Source organism: Triplophysa dalaica, chromosome 18 (genome assembly GCF_015846415.1).
Source record: "Triplophysa dalaica isolate WHDGS20190420 chromosome 18, ASM1584641v1, whole genome shotgun sequence".
Lineage (NCBI taxonomy): Eukaryota > Metazoa > Chordata > Actinopteri > Cypriniformes > Nemacheilidae > Triplophysa > Triplophysa dalaica.
The window spans coordinates 7,338,620-7,359,207 of record NC_079559.1 but is presented as its reverse complement, the minus strand read 5'-3'; the positions used below and the strand labels follow the sequence as shown (position 1 = coordinate 7,359,207).

General features: G+C 37.1%; 1 protein-coding gene across 4 annotated transcripts in view; it reads right to left on the bottom strand.

Moving 5' to 3' along the window:
- Window positions 1-4,620: 4,620 nt before the first annotated feature.
- The window catches only part of nfic (nuclear factor I/C), a 93,976-nt gene continuing 78,008 nt past the window's right edge, over window positions 4,621-20,588 (bottom strand). For all 4 annotated transcript variants that reach the window (XM_056729993.1, XM_056729994.1, XM_056729991.1 and 1 more), the window contains 2 exons: window positions 19,745-19,830; window positions 4,621-12,498 (listed from right to left, as the gene is read on the bottom strand). In XM_056729993.1, coding sequence (XP_056585971.1) covers window positions 12,478-12,498; window positions 19,745-19,830 — 107 coding nt within the window. In that variant the 3' untranslated portion in view covers window positions 4,621-12,477. The remainder of the gene's footprint in view (window positions 12,499-19,744; window positions 19,831-20,588) is intronic.

Below are 20,588 nucleotides of genomic sequence, written 5' to 3'. Positions count from 1 at the left end.
CTGTAGTTCATATAATTCCAACACATAAATAAACATGATGTGCTGCTAGTGATAATGGATACAAACTAATTTGAGGCTTTAAATAGAAAATCATTTAGTGATAATTTATCCTTCCCAATTTAAAGATGATGAACTTCACAAACAATGCTGTGCTGGTATTATTACTATAAGTACTAAAAGCCACAAAAGGAATTCTGGGAATATAATGGCATAACTCTGGGAAGTTTTCTGAAGAAAATGTCATATCACTGCTGACCAAAAAAAAAAATTCTGCAAATGACCTATTAATATGTCAAGCCAGATGTTTCCTTGACAACACAACTGTTGCCATACGCCCAGAAAATCTGAAAGTAATTTGTGCAAAACACTGGATGTTTGGAATAAGGACGTTCCTCTTTAAGTTTAATTAATGTGAAGGGTATGAAAATACTTATTTTCATCACTATTTAATAACATTTAAAACTCAACATATTCAACATTCAAGTTCATCTGAGCTGTAAGTGCTTCTGTCCTGGATGGACTTCTCATGGTTTCGCATACATGGAAAATGAATTAGTTTCAGCAGTGCAGATGAGTGACAGTAATTCAACCTCAGAGTCAGCAACAGCAGGTGAAGCGCGAAACCAGAGGGGGCCTACAATTTACTTTTAAATATTAGGCTGTTTTCAAACAGTTCTTTTGTTTTTCCATAAATGGTAATCTCATTCCAAACCAAAATGCTGTTTTTATTCTGAGGATTTAAAAAAAATCTGCCACAGAGCAGTGCTCAAGAGGTTTGGGAGTCAGTAACATCAAACATTACTGTATTGTGACCCATCTGTGAAAACCCCAAAAATATTTCTACATAATGTAAAACACAATCTATTAAAGCATTATCTAAGTAATATTGACTAGCCTAAGTAAGGCCATGTCAAAAAGTTTAAGCAATGTTTTACATTTTTTTCAGACAGTTTTGAAGCTTGACAGTAGTTAGCTAGGAGTATCTACATACGGTTTTAGACCAACAAAATATACTAAGGTTACATGCACGCTTTTTGTGGCCCAAACTTAACTTCCGGTAAACATCCACAAAGTGTCCCTGTAGATTATTTCTGAAAACAAGCAAAAGAAATAACAAGTAAATTACATTAGCTAGCAAGTTAAAAGTTGGTCTAGCCAGTATTATTTTAGGCTGTCCATAACATAGGAGCGGATAACTGCAGTCCCAAAGTACACCAAAAATGAGTTACTAAAGTAAAGGTTAGTGCTGGCCTTGTATTCTAAGAGAGGTTAAAGGTGTTACTGTAGCTCAATTGTTGGAGGTTGTGGGTTCGATTCCAGGGAACACAGATACTGATAAGACACGTATAGACAAAAGACAAGTCATTTTGGATAAAAGTGTCTGACAAATGCATGAATGAATGTAAATGTATTTGTGTTATGTGCATTTAGAGTTACAGTTTTTCACTGTTAATACAATTTCCATGCATCAATGTCATTTTATTTAGATTTTATTTAGAAATTTCTATCTGTTTGTTCTTTTGCATAACAAAGTGTCTGATGTTTTTTGCCCTTTACATTTTTTTTATTTAAGGGCAAAACATTACAATAAAGAGCTTTTTATTTCTTTTGCTAAATTTGCTAGTTAGTAAAATAAGTTACTTTAAGTTGAATTAACTTAATTTTTAGTACAGACAACTTGAAAAGGTAAGTTTAAGATTTTCAAATAGACCCTGTTAGTCCAAGTAACTTGGAAAAAGGTTGTTGGTCCAAAAAATTAAGTTATGCCAACTGAACTTTTTAAGATGAAAATAAGTAAATATTTCTGAGTCAAAGCAATAAGATAACTAATACATTTAAGTTGAGTGAACACATTTATTTTACAGTGTCTGCCCAGTATTATTTTAGATACTAAAAGATCTGTTACTTGGCTAAACGTAAATGTGGCAACGTTACACAATTAATTCAGAATTTTTTTTATTTAATCAAATTGACATACAATATAATTCAACAAATTGTATATTTGATAAAACTATGACACAAAAAATATGAATATAACTTAATACGGTTATAAAATATTATACCACTAGCCAGACCGATCAACAAACACAGACCGGGTTTTAATTTCGGGCCAGGCACGTGCATCAACAGTCCCTAGACATCCTATAAGAACTCTCGTTTCTTTTAATAATAATAAAAAACAGCATAACTTTCATTGTTGTCTAATCAAATCCTTTAAATCAGTAAAGCTAATATGCATTCCGTCATATATAATAAATTCATTAAAGGCGCATGAAATATACCACAAAACTCATTACATAGACTCAGGGAGAGTGACTGTGGGAAGCGGGGGTCACATTCTGCATTGGCACACAGTTCAGTCTGTATAACAGAGTGACCTGCTTGTGGTGGTATTGCAGAGAGGGAGACATCTGCAGCCCATTACTGACGCATGCTTTTACAAGCCTTTAACATCACATACTGTAAATTGAGATATTGAATTTATGAGCACAGCCAGAGAACTGGATATAAAGTGGGGAGAGGAGCCACTTTGAACCTGCAAGTCTAAATAGATATGATCAAAACTGTCACAATTCAACCGTGTGCAGCTCTCATTGCATACCAAAGAGAAAAGATCATGCTCGTACTATACATATAAGATCAGTGGAATTAACGAAGCAAGAAATAAAAAGACAAAGAACATTGACTATTTGCATAACCAAAATGGTATTTTAAAGGTCCAGTGTATGAAATTTAGCGGAATCTAGTGATGAAATTGCAAATGGCAACAAATGCCTCATTCACGACTTACATATGTTTAGAGGTACGCATGGCAGCAGTGTAGTGACTCTTCAGCGGCCCAGTGGTCTGAAATTAAAATGTTCCTTCAGAGGCTCTTGAGAATTTTCATGAATTGAGTTGTGTTTCCTCTCGCTCATGTGCTGCAGTTCACGCAGCTCCTGAGGTCTCAATGTTTTCATTGGAGTACAGAATTGTGATTTCAGATGTGCTGGTGGAAGACTGACCCAGGCTTCAGGGGATGGATTGTAAGCACCTCATTATATGGCTAAATGTAAAATAAAATGTCACACAAGACACAACATCATTACGGCGTTTCATTATGTTGACTTGACCAAAACTTTACAAATAAAATCAAGTGTATGTGATATATTTATTACCTCAATCCTGTTATTAGATAATTCAGGCCCAAACAAAGAAAAAATATAAAATAAACACAATCTGACATATATAACATTTTTTTTATTTGGTTTGATTTTGTTGAAATTCCACACACACTGGACTGAAATGGCCACAATTTATATCTAGAAATGCTGATTAAATGAAATTTTCCGCAGCTGCTGAATGATTGCCATATTTACATGTCATAGACAGTATTTAAGTACTTTATAAGGTACTTCAAAAGCTACCATGCCACATATTGAAAAACAAACAAACACGATATTGTCACATTGCATGCCCAGTAATTTCAGGCAGTTGCATAATATGTTGTTGTACTGTAATTAAAATTATTATATAAAAGCTTTTTCTGATAAAGTACAGTAACAGCAAGCAAAACTACAGTGTTGGCGAACATTTCATGAAAATCCTGAACTAAACATTTAAATTTAACAGGTACTCCTGGTTCATGTCTCCTCGTATTATGGAATTCGACTCATTTCGTAGTGAGCTCATGTGGGGCGTCTGGCGAGATCACGCTGAGCTTTCAACAAGTGCTATTGGACTCGTTCACCCCCCTTTATATGTTGAAAGAAGAAGGAATGTGTGCTGGCTTGTGCCATTTTCAACCATTAAAAACTTGACTTACTTTCCAAAGCTGAAATTATACTTTTCCAAATGTGGCTCCAGCAATCTTGTATGTGGGATAACGGATTGAGGTATGATTAGAGTCAGGTGCGCTACGCTCCGGAGCCAAGCTGAACTGAAAACAAACCTCGAACCACAAGCATTCGGTGCTGGTCTTTCTTCTACTTTTCCCTGTTCTCTGCAGTCCCTTCTTACAAAATTAAAACTGTCACTTAAATTATCTGGTGAGCTAAAGTTTGTTCTGCAAAGAAATGAGTCATTCTCTTACTGGGTTCCTCCTATCAAGTGACAATTACTAAAATTAAAATCTATCATCTTAAATGTATCATAAAAGAGTATCTAAAGTAATTACAGCAAAGCTGATACGTGCTCACGGAATACTTGGCTGATTTTTTTGGCAACATATGAACCCTTGTGTTTAGTTTAGTCAAATAAATGAGCTTTTTTGAAGAATTGAGATATAATCGCTTCCGTCAATCAAAATGATGTCACGGTAACTACATATATCCTGCCACAGGATGCTGCTCACCCATTTAACACATCATTACAAACTGCAACATTTCTTCCTCCTCTGGCTTTGTAACAGTGATGGCGAAAGAACTTCAGCAGCTCTTTCCTCACCAAGGGTCATGTTGAGCTGACCTGCAACTGAACAGCACAAGACATCCAACATAAACACAGCAATGTTATTTCACCTTCAAAGTACACATGACCGATGTTCAAGATCAGTCAACAAACCCAACCATTCAAGTCTGAGAACAAACTTCCGTAGTCACCGAACCGTGGTTGAAAGAAAAACACAACGTCAGTTCTGAGTCGTAGCATAGCTTTGTTTATTTTTATTTCATTTTAATTGTATTTACTTTTTTGCATAGGGAAACATACTCACTTCCAGTATTGTATTCATGAGCGTTTTTTGCGAACAGCGATGGCTGAATACAACGTTATAATGAAATATTGTTAAAGCTGTAATTTCCCCCTCACACCAGTTAAAAACACATGGCAAATTTAGTAGGTTGTGCATACGAGAGACACAGAAAGTCTTTGTCTTTTCTCATCTGCTTCCAACCGACATACCGACTTTTGCTGATAGGTTACAATTTTGCGAGGTTCTTGAGGAACACAGATGAATAACAGAAAATCTGATGCTTTCCAAAAGAACACGGATGCATGTGCCAGTCGTGTGAATCATTCCATAAAATGTGTCTGAACTAAATGTCCACATGCCCCTTCCTGGTGTGAAGTGTGTTTATCTGTGCAGCAAGCAAGCGTTTAATGAGTAACTACTATGGTAATAATTGTAAAGAATAATGTGATAAAAAAAGAAGAAGGAAAACCAACAAAAACCTTGAAATTTAACACTGCATTAGAATGCTCTCTGAAACACATCTCATCCTTCGTTCTTTCAACTCAAAATCAGCCTCTAAATTGAGAGAAAACAGCATGCTTTAAAACAAACAAACAAACAAACAAACAATAAAAATATTCATAGAAACTAAATCTTAATTAACAAACAGAACAAAACTGAATCATTGTTCTAATGGGGAAAAAGGGCACCGTGAACGAAAATGATGTGAATATGAAGCATTCACGTGTAACTGTTTTTAAGGGCATTACACATTCGGGGACGTCATGTTATCGGAGCAGGCGGTGTGTCAGGGTGTTTTTGGCAATTCACTGGTGATAGACTTATTAAAATATTGCATAACAGCGAAGCCCATTAATGGCTTTTCTCCCCTTTGAACAGAGACTAACACGATTTCTTCACCCCCTTCAAATAGCCATTCTGAATCCCCTTCCTAGCATCTCCTCACACAATGGTTGTCGTCAATATGTTGCAGAAGGTAGAGGTTGTGTTATTGAGAGGCTTTGGCAAATCTGGCTCCTTGGTTGGACTGTACAAAAGCACTGGATAAACAAACGCCCAGATGAAGTCAGCAGTACAGTGAAAACTCCCGTAACAGATTCCAGACAAACATGACTGAAGAAAACAAACCAAACAGAGCAGTAAAATGACAGGCACTGCAAGTGTTTTCAACCCATTTTTGTATTTTGGATTATATGAACGTATATAGCTTTGATTCGACTTGCTGGTTTGCCAGGAATGAAAAAGTGGGCATAAAAATAACTAGCCAGTTTACAAAAAGTTTAGGATGTATCTTCATTCATAGTTAACTACTAAATCTGTGAGTTCTCGAAACTGTCACCATCTATTTTTTTAAGTTTGATGAACATACCAACATTAACCTAGAGTTTAAATTGAAAAACACAATCGCCTCAATCAACAACATGTCTATTCCCATCCTCTCTTTTTCAAGGAGTTTGAGTTAAATATTTGGTTATTGTCAGTATGACTTTACATATACACAAACAGATCTGTGAAACCCTCTTATGACGATATGTCAACTCTGAAACTGTTTAAACAGACCCACAGAGACCAGTTCAAACTTGCCAAAACACACTGAGGATGGGTTATCAAATCCATGTTTCTCATTTCTTTTAGACTGCTATAACGGAAGGTTTAGCACATGGTTTTGGGCAAATATTAAATGGAACTTAACATTATATCTGCTCTGCATGACGTTTTGCACAAAAATCTCATTAAAGCTAGGATTCATTGCATAGCTTTTGTTTACCCAAGCACATTTCCAGATGCCTTTAGTGTATTACTACTACTTTGCTTTATAAACCTTGCCTGTAATCCTAACACTGCGCACATTATCCATCCATACAATCCATTTCAAATTCACCAGCTGCTGTCTCAATTTAACACCGAAGATCAGGTGATAAGAACCGCAACATCATATCTGCCAAATGTCACAACATTTACAGAGCCCTTACTGCTAAGAGACAAAAGATCGGAGTACATTTCTATCTACATCAACCGTGCAAAGTTCATATTGCAGGGTTTGGATTACACAAACCACATAACACTACAGTGCAACACTCAGGCAAATTTAATATTCAGACAGATGCCTAAGTAGGGTCTCTTCATGACAGAGTGTTGGGAAATTGGACTATGGGACTCGGCATTACATGCCTTTACATTCTATGAAATGGACTTACATGTGTCATTGACTAAAGTGCCTGGTCTTAACAATCTTTTAAGAAATACTGAGCACATTCTGCCAATTCTGGTGAATACAGTACAGAAATGAGTGGAAAAGATCGCATCACGAAAGGTCATAGACCCTAAACCCACATTCAAGAGTTGTAGGGTGATTCCAGGAAGGCACTCAGAACAGCTAGGTCTACATTTCTTCTACACTTACAAAAAAGTACCAAAAAATCCTACAGGTACTATAGTTTTGCAATGTTTTTGTTACAAATGGTACAATAAGGAATCGCAATTGAAATATTTTTTACCATTACCAAATATATGGTACATGTGAAAGAACCACAGTATTACCATCTGACACCATCACTGTACTATTTTGTAAGGGTAGTCATGTTAGTCTGTCCATACACACTGCATACAACTTTCAACAGACTGAGGTAAGTCCATCATGCCACTGATTGTCCAAATCCGACTGCGCACAATTTTATCCCGACCTTGATATCTGTAGTGCACGGAAAGTTGACATGGCCTTAAAAGGGTAAATTTATCATGAAACGACAAGATTTAAATAAATGGCGCCATTCAAGCAGCTTCTTTCTCGCGTTCTCATCGAAAGTCTATGTGGATCGAGATGCATCAAAAAGGCAGAGAAATACCCAGAGAAGCAAACCTTAAAACAAGCATTATTAGATCAATAGCAGATTATCTAGTGCAATCTTCCGAGTAGATGTACCGGAAGGAAATGTTCAAAATCTTGAAGCTTGCGTGACGAAAGAGAAAGACAAAACAAGTGCAGAAGTTTAAAATAAGTGTTGGAGATAAAGCGATGAAATCTGCATCTGCCCCTCAAATCTGAGTGAAACTATTGACTCTGTTTAAAATATCGACAAGTGATGCTGAATTTATTGACGGCCGTATTTTCCAACCAAAATGAAACCTGTGTGAAATGAGTGTGGTGAGGGTGCCGAGTTTACTTACAGATCAGATCCTTCAAAAGGATCTTGCATTATTTCTGTGGCTTGGCCACAAGCTTATGACTAAATCCAAACATACAAACGAAAACGTATCTACTCATAAAAAACACATTTTATGTACATTTTGCTTTTTCTTATTCTACTGGATATATGGTAAGCATTTATACACAAGAAAGCCGTGTTCAAAATGTAACTTTTCGACAACACGCATACAAACAAAAATTACTGCTTCTATAAAAAATATTAGTCAAGGGATTCAAAATGAAATGGTAAGATAATGTCTGTTTTTACATGCATCAGCTAACAAATGCATTATCAATCATCACCTGTGGCCACTTTAAAAAAAACGCACGTCAGACAACGTCGCGCCACGTGAAGCGTTTTCATTCGTCGGCCTAGCGTAGCCATTTTATTCATTACAAAAGCAAACAAGAAGTCGGCACTGTGCCGGCGAACCCATGATCAGACCCCTGTTTTTCTGAGCCCACAATCCCACCCTGGCCAGAGGGTTTAAACTGCTTTAAAAAGATGAGCATGGAACAGTGCAAATCTTCACAGAACAGACGGTGGGCAATGCAAGTCTGAACGGAGATGTAATTCTTTACTGAAACTTCAGGTCCCATTGCGAGGTAATTAAATAAAAAAAATTGTCCAAAAAAAGAAACCAACGTGAAATGATTCCAACATAATATTTTCAGTGGATGCAATCGAGATGTTTGGGCCTACAAGCCCACACCCAACCTGTACTCCGTGTCAGACCCGTGACCCATCGCCTGTCCTGTTTAACTCAAGGAAATTGCTTGCTGAATGACTCTAGCACTTCTGCAAAATTTTGGATCATGGTACACATGGAATGCCTTTCTGCATAAGCACTCCATTTTAGCCAGGGTGAAAAAAGTGGGCTTACAAACTTTCTGCTCAAAGATCTTACTGGAGCATCATGTAAACAAAACTCGTTCTTTTTCAACTTTAAATAGCTACCAGCAAATTGTATTAGCTACTAGCGTTGCAACACGCATTGCAGAAACAATACTGTACACTGCATCGCATACTACCTCATGGCCCTCCCTGACCCAGCTCCAGAAATAACTTCTCCTATAATCCTCTGACACCACAAAGTACGAAATTATAAATTATTTCCTACCATCTAATTTTAAACAAGAACCAGAAGATGCAACCTGGTGCGTTAATCATTTTGAAAGAAGATGCAAAGTCAGCAGTTTAAATGGTGTTTTGTGGATTTGACTAATTTCACTTAATAATATTCTCTATAAATGCATTCTTCAAATGAATGTATGGACATATACAAGGGACGTCTACAATCTATTGCAGCCAGTATTATGGATCCCATTAGTTTACATATTTTGGTTGAGCACTAAAAGGGATGGTTCACCTAAAAATGAAAATTCTGTCATCATTTACTCACCTTTTAGTTGTTCCAAATCTGTATAAATGTATTTGTTCTGTTGCTCAAATATATTTTGAAGAATGTGGGAAACCAAACAGTTCTGGGGCACCATTGATTGAGTATTGTTTTCCAACTATGGTAGTCAATGGTGCCCCAAAACTATTTGGTTACACATATTCTTCCAAATATCTTTTGTGTTCAACAGAACAAAGAAATTTGTACAGGTTTGGAACATCTCGCAGGGGTGAGCAAATGACAAAATTTTGGGTGAACTTTCCCTTAAAGCTCTTACATGTGTTTTAAAATAACGTAAAAGAAATGTCATGTTGAGCACATAAAGTCAATTGTTTGGTTGTTGACAAACATTTAGTTGTGTGGATCTATTTTTTCATCTTTCATGGGAACAAACTCTCTTGTGAGAGATTAAACATTAAATACATTCTAAATTATTTTAAAGAAACTAAAACCCAAAAAGGAATTAAAACACTCTGAAATGGAGAGCTGCTACTCCATCAATCACAGATTTTGATACATTCAATTACATCAACCAATGGAGGAAACACTAACAAAATATAAAAATGCAGGGAAGCCGATTTCATGCCGGGGACATACAACTACGGAGCTTGTAAAGGAGGAACAGCGCCATAAAAGCTTCTCTTACCCATCCAAAACTACATCTATTGGGTAAAGAGTTAGTCTTAATTTGATTATGACAGGCAATCAAACATGCAAAAAAATGTCCCATTGTGACACTGCTTACATAAAAATCGACTTTTTAAAATGATTATCTATTATTGTTCTTTACTAAAGGCAAGGCACATAATATGTTTTATAAAATATCGTGCAAAGTAGAAGAGGGATCGTTGGATAAAATTCAAAACCAAGTGTAGTACAAAGGTAAAATTCATGGATGTCATTGGCTCTTCGCTCAAGGTGGGGGGTCTTAAGGAGGAATCAGGGAGGGTTTAGCTTCAAAGTTAATACTAAGATTATCTGCCATGCGCTCATGTCAGCGATACGGTGGTCGTTTGAGCTTAATTGTCGTGATTTTTCTTTAATAAGCACCATGCAGTTACATATAATTTATATATAGAGATTTCCATATTACTTTAATATCAGCACCATTAAATAAATGTTGTATGTATTCTGAATCTTGCTGTGGTGAATGCAACTGAACGTGTATGCAAAGCCATATAAAAGGTTTAGCAAAAGCAACCAGAGTGTGTGGATTTTATTCTTTATCTGTGTATATATTTCTGGGGGAAACCGATTACATTTCTGACATGAGTTGATTTTGTCATGTTCTGGCAGATTACAAGGGGTATGTTTGCTTATTTTGTTCTCCATGAAGCCATTTTCACATCCTGGGCTAAATGTGAGCCTGTGCATATCACATCTCTTTCTCCGGGTATAAAAAAAGAACCCCCATACTCCAACAACAACCCACAGTAGATGAAGCAAACTTCCCAAAATAAAAGTCATAAAATAAGACTTCAGATGAATATCTCACAATGTCTCAGGCACTTTTCATGGCTTTGTGATTTGAGTTTGGTAGCGTTATAAAGCCCTGATGTCTTTTTGAGAGTGCAGAAAAATGCGTTCCTGTGGAAACCAGTCAACAACCAGCCAGTAGAGACTTTTCTGCGATAGAAACATGGGAAGAAAAGGATAGCTTGTGTTTGTCTTTTCTTAAACTATGGGATTGTAAAAATGTAATCACATAAATACATAGACACGTATGACTTCTACAATAAAAATGTTGCATTGTTCTGATCAACCTATTAGCTACAAAAACCACCCTCATCTACCTTGCATTCAGAACATGACAAAAGAAAACTAATGTAGCATTCCATATGATTAGGCCAAAAAAGGATTTTGCAAAAGAGGAAACTTAAAAATTAAAAGTAGTGCAATGCCTGTAATTTTCAATGCATTTGAAACAAATTAGAGAGAGAAAACTATACGCTACACCCAATACTGTCTTAGTAGTGACAGAATTATATATAGTTATATAACCATATATAACTATATATTTCAACTCCCTTTGTCACTATGTGGAAAATCTCCACCTATCAACATGATTCAAAAACCTTGTTCTGTAAAGTCACAGAGATGGATAAGGGACTACCAATGTTTATGAATTTTGCGCGCGCGCACACACACACACACACACACACACTTACAGCAGAGTCCAGGAAATCAGGCGCTTTCATATTGCAAAGAAAGGAAGGTGCTTGTTCACCCCTGGTTTTACCTGGTTTGTCCTATTCGGGCTGTTTTACAGCTCACGCACACCTAGTGTAGCCTTAACAGTACATGCCTTTGCCCTAAAGCCTATATATAGGTGTGTTTATTTGTAAGTGTGTGTGTGTGTGCGTCCGTGCGCATATACACACCGAATGTGATGTATGATGTCACAAGGTACCACTATTAGTCCTCCGATGTACAAAAACATGACAGGCTTCCACGAAAAAGTGGAACTCCGTTACAAAGGGTGGAGAATGCGATTTAGAAAATATCACCCTCTGAACAAAACCAAGGATGCACAAACATGATTGTCAATTAAAGTGGATGAAAAGAAGCCCAAACGGCGTGTGAACGGAAGCATCGACCAGTCAAAACCTTTCAGTTTCCTTTTCCACATCACGTCGCCCCTCTCCTCCGTGAACTTAAAAAAGCAGACCGTGCTCGCCTCTGAACCTGTGGCGCAATACAACCCGTTCCTCTGGGTTTCTCTTCCCCGTCTGTTAAGAAAATAAAGAATACTTATTTTGCATATTGGAGGAAGCAGCACCTGTAGCGGAAGAAGGGGAAAGAGGAGAGGTGATCCAGGAGGCAGAGAGTCAGGGTGGGCTGTTTTGACACGTCCACAAATGTACCAGCTGTAGTTCAGGCTGCGCCCCAAAACCCAGCAGGAAAAAGCAACCTCCTTGTCTTCTGATCCATCCATGGCCTTTCTGTCACTTTCTCGCCTACGTTTCCATTGTCTTTTCGAAAGTGTATTGAAGCATCTTATACGTTGTTATGCATATATAAATATGTGTGCACATATATCTATACACGCACACATATTGTGTATATATATATGTGTGTGGGTATATATACAAATACTGCATATATAGCTGATTTTCCCTCTTCCATCTCGTTCACAATTTTTTTCTTGTAGATTCCACAAAAACTTGATTTTCAAATCCATGTCAGTGTCCTCTGGTTCATCTGTGTGTGTGTTTTCATCAGTTTCCCAGATACCAGGACTGTAAAGACGAAAAAGAGAGAAATCAAAATGAGTAAGGTTATATATGAATGATACATAGAAAACATTATAACGGATGAAACATCATAAAAAAGAACAAAAAGGACACAATGGATGCTGCAATTCACCATCTTGCAACCCTGAGTGCTACAGGTTTGAAGAGAATTTACAAGGACATTGCGACGTCCCAGTTAATCTACAGCAGCGTACCATTGCGATCCAGAAACCTGAATCGGCTCTTTGCACTCGACTGCACCACAGCTCTGGATAGGTGCCATATTCTTATACTCTTCTCTATTGTTCGGTCATCATTTGATGAAGCACTACTGCTTGGATCAATACAAATGAAGAACAATCCTTTTGAGTAAAAAAGAAAGACCAGTCTGATTTGCGTGACCAGAAACAGTCGCATAGAAGTAGCACTTAAATCTATAAAATAAATCTCACATGAACAAAAAGTGGTAAAAAGTCCAGTGTGTAAAATTTAGGAGGATCTACTGACAGAAATGCAAAAAAAATACACCGCAATGTCCCCTATAAACCCAACCTTATGAAGAGTTATGTTTGTATTTCCTTAGAACAAGTTATTTCTATCTATATACACTGTGGGTCCACATACATGGAATTGCCATGTTGTTTCTACAGTTGCCCTACATAGACAAACTGACATCTTTGTGAGAGCCACCGCAGTGCTTCAAAGGGAGGGGCGGAGTGAGCCGTTGGTTGCAATTCACAAACTCACCACTAGATGTCGTTAAAATATTTCTCTCTCCTTAGCCACAAAGACTATTCCCACATTGAATGCTTGTGCCCATGTTATTCGGCCTCACCTATAACCTCAAAGGGCATGTGTGAGTAGTTGTATTCTGTTTATATATACATTCTTGAACAAACTACAGGTCAATGTACTTATAATCCTTTCATGTTTCATATCTTAATGTTTCCCTCTTTATTCCTTAAAAGAGGGTGTATATCACAGTAATGTATTTTATACCATACTCATTTTATCTTATTCTAAGGCTATTACAGCTCCAAACTTCCCAGCGACAATAGATTCAAATGAGCTAGTGAGCCGGACAAAGAAAAATGTTTTCACTCTCAAAATTATCTCATCACATTGGGCCGCCCACCTTGGAGGGGCATTGGGCCCCTGGCTTAAAACATCTGTGCAAGGAGAAAACCACGCTCATCTTGTGTTGGTGCGCTTGTGCTCGGTCACCTCTCTCGATCCTATCTCTCTCCTTGTAGACAGCTTCTTCCTGCAGTTTGCTCCAGCTAAATTTGTTCTACATTCGTTAGCCAATCTTGTTCTGAGAAAGAATCTGACGGACTCACCTACTTGCTTTGAAACCATCAGGACTCTGAAACATGTTTATACGCTCACTGAGAACTTATCCCAGCACACCCAAGAAGCCAATGCAAGAATCTAAGCTATTTCCTAAATAGCTGTGTTTTAAGCTTTTAGCCCTTTTAAAAAAGGAGATTGTCCTTGACGGTTTATGCAGATGTGAATAGCGGATGTAATACTGCCACCCTTTACTTTGTCTATTTCTTTCATTTCTTTACTTCTTTTACGTTTCATGTGTTGTTTGTTTAGCGTTTGTTATTTGTTAGTTAGTCGGTTTGTTTTCCCTTAGTGTGTTCAATAAACCCGCATTTGTATCCACGCTGAAATTGTTTCTGTGTTTACTTATCACATATTAACGTCACTTAAACTGCTTGATTTCATTATGATTTCTGAAGCGGTACTGTACTGCAGTAAGAATACTGTGTTTCCAAGGCCAGGAAAGTAATATTTCTTAAGAGTTGATATACGCTCTACTGATCACCCGCTGGACGAGTGCATTTAGTTTGTCGCTATTATTAATTCTGCTGCATCAGGTAAAGTGCATAAAATACGTATGGTTAATCACTATTAATTATACGTATTTTATTGTGGTTCAACCCATAGTTTTTTCGAAATACACTACACCTTTAAATAATGCATTGTTTCTCAACATTTGAAGCATTTTTTTTAATACTGTGTTGCCCAATTGTAGAGGAAATTCTCTTTAAAGTCGGGGACCTATTAAAACTAATACAGAGCTCAAATCTGGCAGCACCAGAAAGTGAGAAATAAAGAGAGGGAGTGAAAGAGAGCTCAGCAGGATCCCACCCAAACCATTTAAAAGCATAACAGGATTTTGGCTTTCGCTCACAGACCGCTGAAGTCTTTTTAACATTTGACACGGCTTAAAAACAGAAAAATCAGTTCAAGCTTTAAGCCTCTGGCTCCTATTTTCCACTAAGGTTTAAGTAATTTCACAGCAGAGTAACAGACATCTCTAAATACACCCAAATGCATTGATTTAATAATGCAAACAATGGAAAATTTGTTTCTATTGCCTGAAGAGAAGTTTGTATATATTAAACTGCACCAAATCACCATAAAATCACTCCCTAAAATAGGCAACAAATATATAAAGCACACTATCACTAGAATCGATTAAAATACATTCAAATATAACATCAGATGCAACTCTGAAGTGTGACTTACACTATAGTACACGTTGTAGTTCTTGCTCAGTAAAATAGCCAGACAATTCTCAATCTATAACTGCAGATATTAATCTATAATCATAAAGTGCATTAACAGCATTTCACCGTCTGAGTTCTTAGTCTAATGAAATCAGTCTATTTTGACTTCTGCCTGCTTGGTAGATGAGATCTACTGTTATTGGAATTGGAGCTAAGTTTAACCTTACACAACCCAGGACACTTGGGTATACTCAATAAACTACTGCCAGGAAGTTAAATAAGTTTATGATGACAGCAGACGCGGCTGGGAAATGCAAAGATGTCATTTTTTAAAAGATTAGTACTGTGTCCTGAGGTGACATTTTCCCCTAATCATATTTCCAGTTGATTACTAGATCAAAGATGACCCCAGAAGAGAGTGCAGCGTGGGAATTTCTTCTTGTTTTTATGCCTTATACTGTATGTTTGACAGCAAAATTAGATATTCCTTTGTCAAAACTCATTTAATCTGAAACTGAAGTGATCTTAACTTTCTTTTTGAATTGTACAGAGGGAAAACTAAAGGTATATATATCACTGTATCTTGGATAATGGAATATCTGTATATTTTAGAGGTCTGAATATCATCTGGACTTTGTGTTAAAGTAACCACAAGGCATTTTAAACAAAAAGTCTCTTGGTGAGATGAATACACAATCCTCTACTTCTAGACAATCATGTTTTATTAAGTATATTGTAGCTTATGCTACAAAAACTCAGTCCTTGTATTGGAAGGAAAATGCGTCACACAATCACATGTTTGTTCCCCTAAATGACCTTTGGCCTGATTAGTATTTTACACTTAGAAATGATCAAAACAGCTTTTGAGTTGATGTCATGTGTAGCATCTGTTCAATATATTTTATTGAATGATGTGGACTAAATGCAAGTGCTGATAAATGCAAACCAATGTAAAACATCTACGGATGTATCCTTAAGTCAACTTCAACTATAAGGCTAAGCAGCTAAACTCGCTAAAATGTTATTAGTTCATATAACAACAATTAATAATGAACTGATGTTTCTTAACATTTTCTATACACGGATGCATGCATTGCATTATCCTGTCCTCTTTAGATTGACAGGATATATCGGCCTTGATTATCAGATGTTATTAAACTATCGGCCGATAGCTGATAGTGTGAAAATCGGTACCGGTACCGATATATCGGTGGATCTCTAGTAATAAATCTATTTAGAGTAATGATGTGTCTCTTAAAGTTACAATTCATTAAGTGTCGAAAATCAAATTAGTCTAATCACTGAAAATGATATAAAAACATATAAAAAAGTATTTTATTAACATAAACATCTATAAATGACTAGGCTATTTACTCAACACTGAAACTTTGACTATATTTAATTACTAATTAAACACATTCACTGATCTATGTTAAAAAACACAGCAACGAATAATAACAAAAATCATATAAAACACTAAACTTTTTAATTTACCAGGTGTCAACATGATATTTTCATTTTGCACCAGGGAACATTCAAGGCAGAAATGTTCTGAGACGACAATAAGCAGCATAGCCCATGCTTGGTTCACTCCGATCTAGACATTTAGTGCCTTATAAAGGCTTTGTCTTGGTGACACATGGTTAAGGTTATACAAATATAAAACTGAGACAAGGGCGGGTTCCTGGTTTAAGTATGGTACGCATTATGCCATAAGGTCCTTACAATTGACAGTCTCCATTCAAAAATAAGCTCTGGAGGTGAAGCTGAAATATAGTGTAACCTTTTCATCACAGGAAAGAAAGAAGGAAAGTAAGAAAGAAAGCTCTCACAAAATTACACTGAAAAGAAACTAAAGTTTTCTAGCTTCATAAAGGACACAAAAGCAAACTAACACAAGCCCACATGAGTTTAGGACAATGAGTAAATCACAGTTCAGTCCAGTGCTTTCCTCGAGCAAGCAAGACAAATTGGTCAATCTAAAGTGGACTCTTCCTGCTCTTCAATCACAGGGTTATCCGACAAATTACATCATGTCTGGTTTCCCCAGCAACCAGACAGCCTCGGACGTGACAATCCTGCATGTGAACAGGACCTCTCCTTCCCCCTTTGTTAATTTCACTCACTCTTCCCTTTCAACCGAATCTCTCACCCTCACAGGAACCAGTTTTGACCTCCTGCCTTTGACAGTAAAACAACAGTAACGAAAGACTGTGACAGCGGGTCACAACATCACCTGCTGTTTGTAAGGCTGAGAGTGTTTATACATGCATATTGACCTGTGGCTTTTAAGAAATGGCATCACACAGCACAAACAGGTCCTGTGATCTCTCTCTCATCACACGCTTCAGTGAATTGCATTTACACTTTTTTCAAGGGACTGAAAGCACTGCAATGCAGCACGCTTGAACTCCTGAGCCCTGTGGTTCACACACTACCAGACTCATCTCACACGCTTGTGATTTTACCTGTGCTGCTGCATTCCCCAGAGCCATTACTGCAGCCAGAAGGATTCTTTGTTTTACCGGTTAGATTTCCTTGGAGGATTTGTGTAGGATCCCAGATAGTCAGATTGTTTTATCTTGTTTTCTTTTTTTGTCTAACACGGTAGGGGTCGGGGAATTTGCTAAGCATGCAGAAGTTTGCTGATGGCAATAGATAAACAATGAGAATGCATTAATAGAATTTCTCTGTGTTCAGTATAATTCTTTATGGCCTGTTCAAACCTAGAGCGATACTTACTACCGGTCAAAAGTTTTAGAACACTTATTCTTATTTTTTCCACATTTTAGAGAATAGTGAGCTCATCAATTCTGTGGAATAACACAAGAGTAACTATTAAAGTAATGCTGTAACACATTTGCATAAATATTCTCTTGTCATTTTAGAAAGCAACTTCTTGAGAGTTTCACCCTGAGATGTTTTAAAAAATGGAGTTCAAATCTATACTAGTTTGTTTAACGTTCGCCGGTTCCCGCCTCCTTCCTTCCCTACTGTGAACTTTGCTACAATGGTGTCTAAACCCAGGAGAAAAGAGGCGGGAACCGGCGAACGTTTAACAAACTTTTAATCAGAATAAACAAACAATAACACGGAAGTAAAAGCCCGGCAGCCACCTCACGGTCGACTGCCGGCTCCAAGAACATAAACACAAACTTAACATATGTCCAGGCCAGGTCCTCTATCGTCCGTAGTCCTGTCGCTCGTCCTCTTATGCTACCGTTCTCCTCCGTGAGATATGCCGGACCGGTGTGAGCACAGCTGTTCCCATTATCACTCATGCCACCGGCCCCGCCTCACGGCTCTCGTCCCGCCTTCCTCGTTACAAATTGTTTTAAATAAACGATTTGTTGAATTCTGTTGCATGTTCATATTATTAAATAAACAATTTGTTGAATGGGTCTTGTAGTTTGGTCGCATTAAAACAAACCGTTGACATTTAGCGGTTGAGCTTGGTATCGGAGTCTGAGTTTAAAATATTGGAGAAACAAGTTTAGCTAAACCACGGTTCTTCACAGCTTCTTATGATTGTTATCAGAAATAATCGACAAGCACTTTATTGTTTGTGAAGGTGTAACGGAAGTTAACTGCAGCCCATGAAGGCGCGCATGCGCAGTAACGTTTCTTTATGTTGTCACTTTAAAACCCTCTATAACATAAACATTTTGTTTGTAATTCTTTTTTTTAACAATTGTATCTTTGTCTACAAAACTAATTACAGACATTTATGCAAACACCTTCAAATCAGAAAATGAGAAACTTTTCGCCAGCACTGTATTTGCATCCACACCAACAGACGATAACTTTATGATTGGCAGATGGTAGTCCATGTTTTTTTGGTCCTGGGCAGAAATATCTTTTTTCGAAAGTGATCCAATGTTGAAGTTTAAGTGTGGACTCCACTATACTCCACTAATTAACTTTACATATTTCTGAGTGTGAATGGACCTGCATACAATTTTTCATTAACGTAAATAATTATGCAACAGTATCAGTGCATGTCCGAACAAAGTAATTCTTGAAAATTCGAACAATGTTAAATATTCATGACAGCTCGTTGCTGTAAAACGGAGGTTGTAAACTGTGGCTATACAGTAGGCTATTTATGTCAGAAGATCAGATCTATACATTAAGCAGCGCTACATTTCTTTGCTGTCCTTTATATGTTAAAGGCATCAGTGCTGAATCTGTATTTATTTGCTGTATATTTCATGTGAAAGACTACATTTAATTCAGCTGCTGAGGGTCCAGTAGCAGATACAGTATCTCTGATTTATAATTGAACACAGATGTCTTTGGTCTCACACAGAGTGCACTGGGCTCCTGAGGGCACAGGGTTCAAGGGAAATTTACAAGTGCTGTTTGAAATCAAGATTGAATTTTGAAAATGTCATGGTGCTTAGGTTTCCTAAAGTTATCAAGAAAGTTTCCAGCAGATAAAATATAGTTATTCCTTTTAGTCTATAATAAGCATGACAATTTCATTTAAAACCGTGTGTGTCTTTGTGTCTGAAAGTGGTTTGTGTGTGTTGATGCAGGTGTTCATTTATGTGTGAACCAAATGGGTTTCCGTCGAAAGGGTCACCATCAATATTTCATGACTTTTTTAGTTTTTCTGAATATTGCATGGAATTTGGAAAAATAATTTGAAGGGTGGGTTTCTGTTCATCATATTAATGACAGTGGGAAGCCTGTGTATACAATTTGTATAGAGGATTGTATTAGGATACCTGTGCCTGATACAGACTGCCAGGGTCCCGAGAACCAATTCCTACGAAGGAGCGGTTGGCAGGTGGCGTCCCAGGAGCAGAGTACGCTGAGAAAGAGACAAATAATAAATTAAATAATAAAACTCTTATTTTTGCCCATCATTTTTAACTCATTTCTATATATCTGTAATGTTTAACTATCCCAGAAAATACAACAGAAATCTGGAACAATCAGAATCCCCCGGCTTTGTCTTTAAGCCTATGTGCAGTGCATTATTCTTGGTTCGAAAAAAGCCGTACATCATCAGCTCTTCAATCATGTGTGAGCACGAGTACAGTGTGTGTGTTACACAAAAAAGCTGAGCTGATGCTTCACGTGAGTCAAAGCTCATCCAAATGCTCTTTGAATAAGAAGATTCTATCTGAATAATGATGCACATCATTGACTCTGACCATGTGATATGATACAGAGTCGATCTATCATTTGGGGATTCTGCAGTGGAGCGTTCAGGGAACATATTGAGCTGTTTTCTGCATTTATTAATTCAATTAGCATGATTAATGGATGGGACAGAAAGCACTGGCCCATTCAAGCTGACAAAGCTGTCTTTTTTTAAAAGCATCAGTGTTTATGAGATTTTCTGATGAAAAGACAATTGATGGGTTTCTTTCAAGATGAAAAGTCTTCTGTAAAACTTTACGAAACAGAGATATCTTGGAAATGCTAGTTTGCTATATTGGTTAACAAGATAAACAGTCTTTCATTAAAGAGAAGTTGCCGTCATTTTACAAAAGCCACTTGAAAGAGTGCATGACACTGATTTTAACACAGTTAAAGAAATAGTTCACCCAAAAATTAAATGGT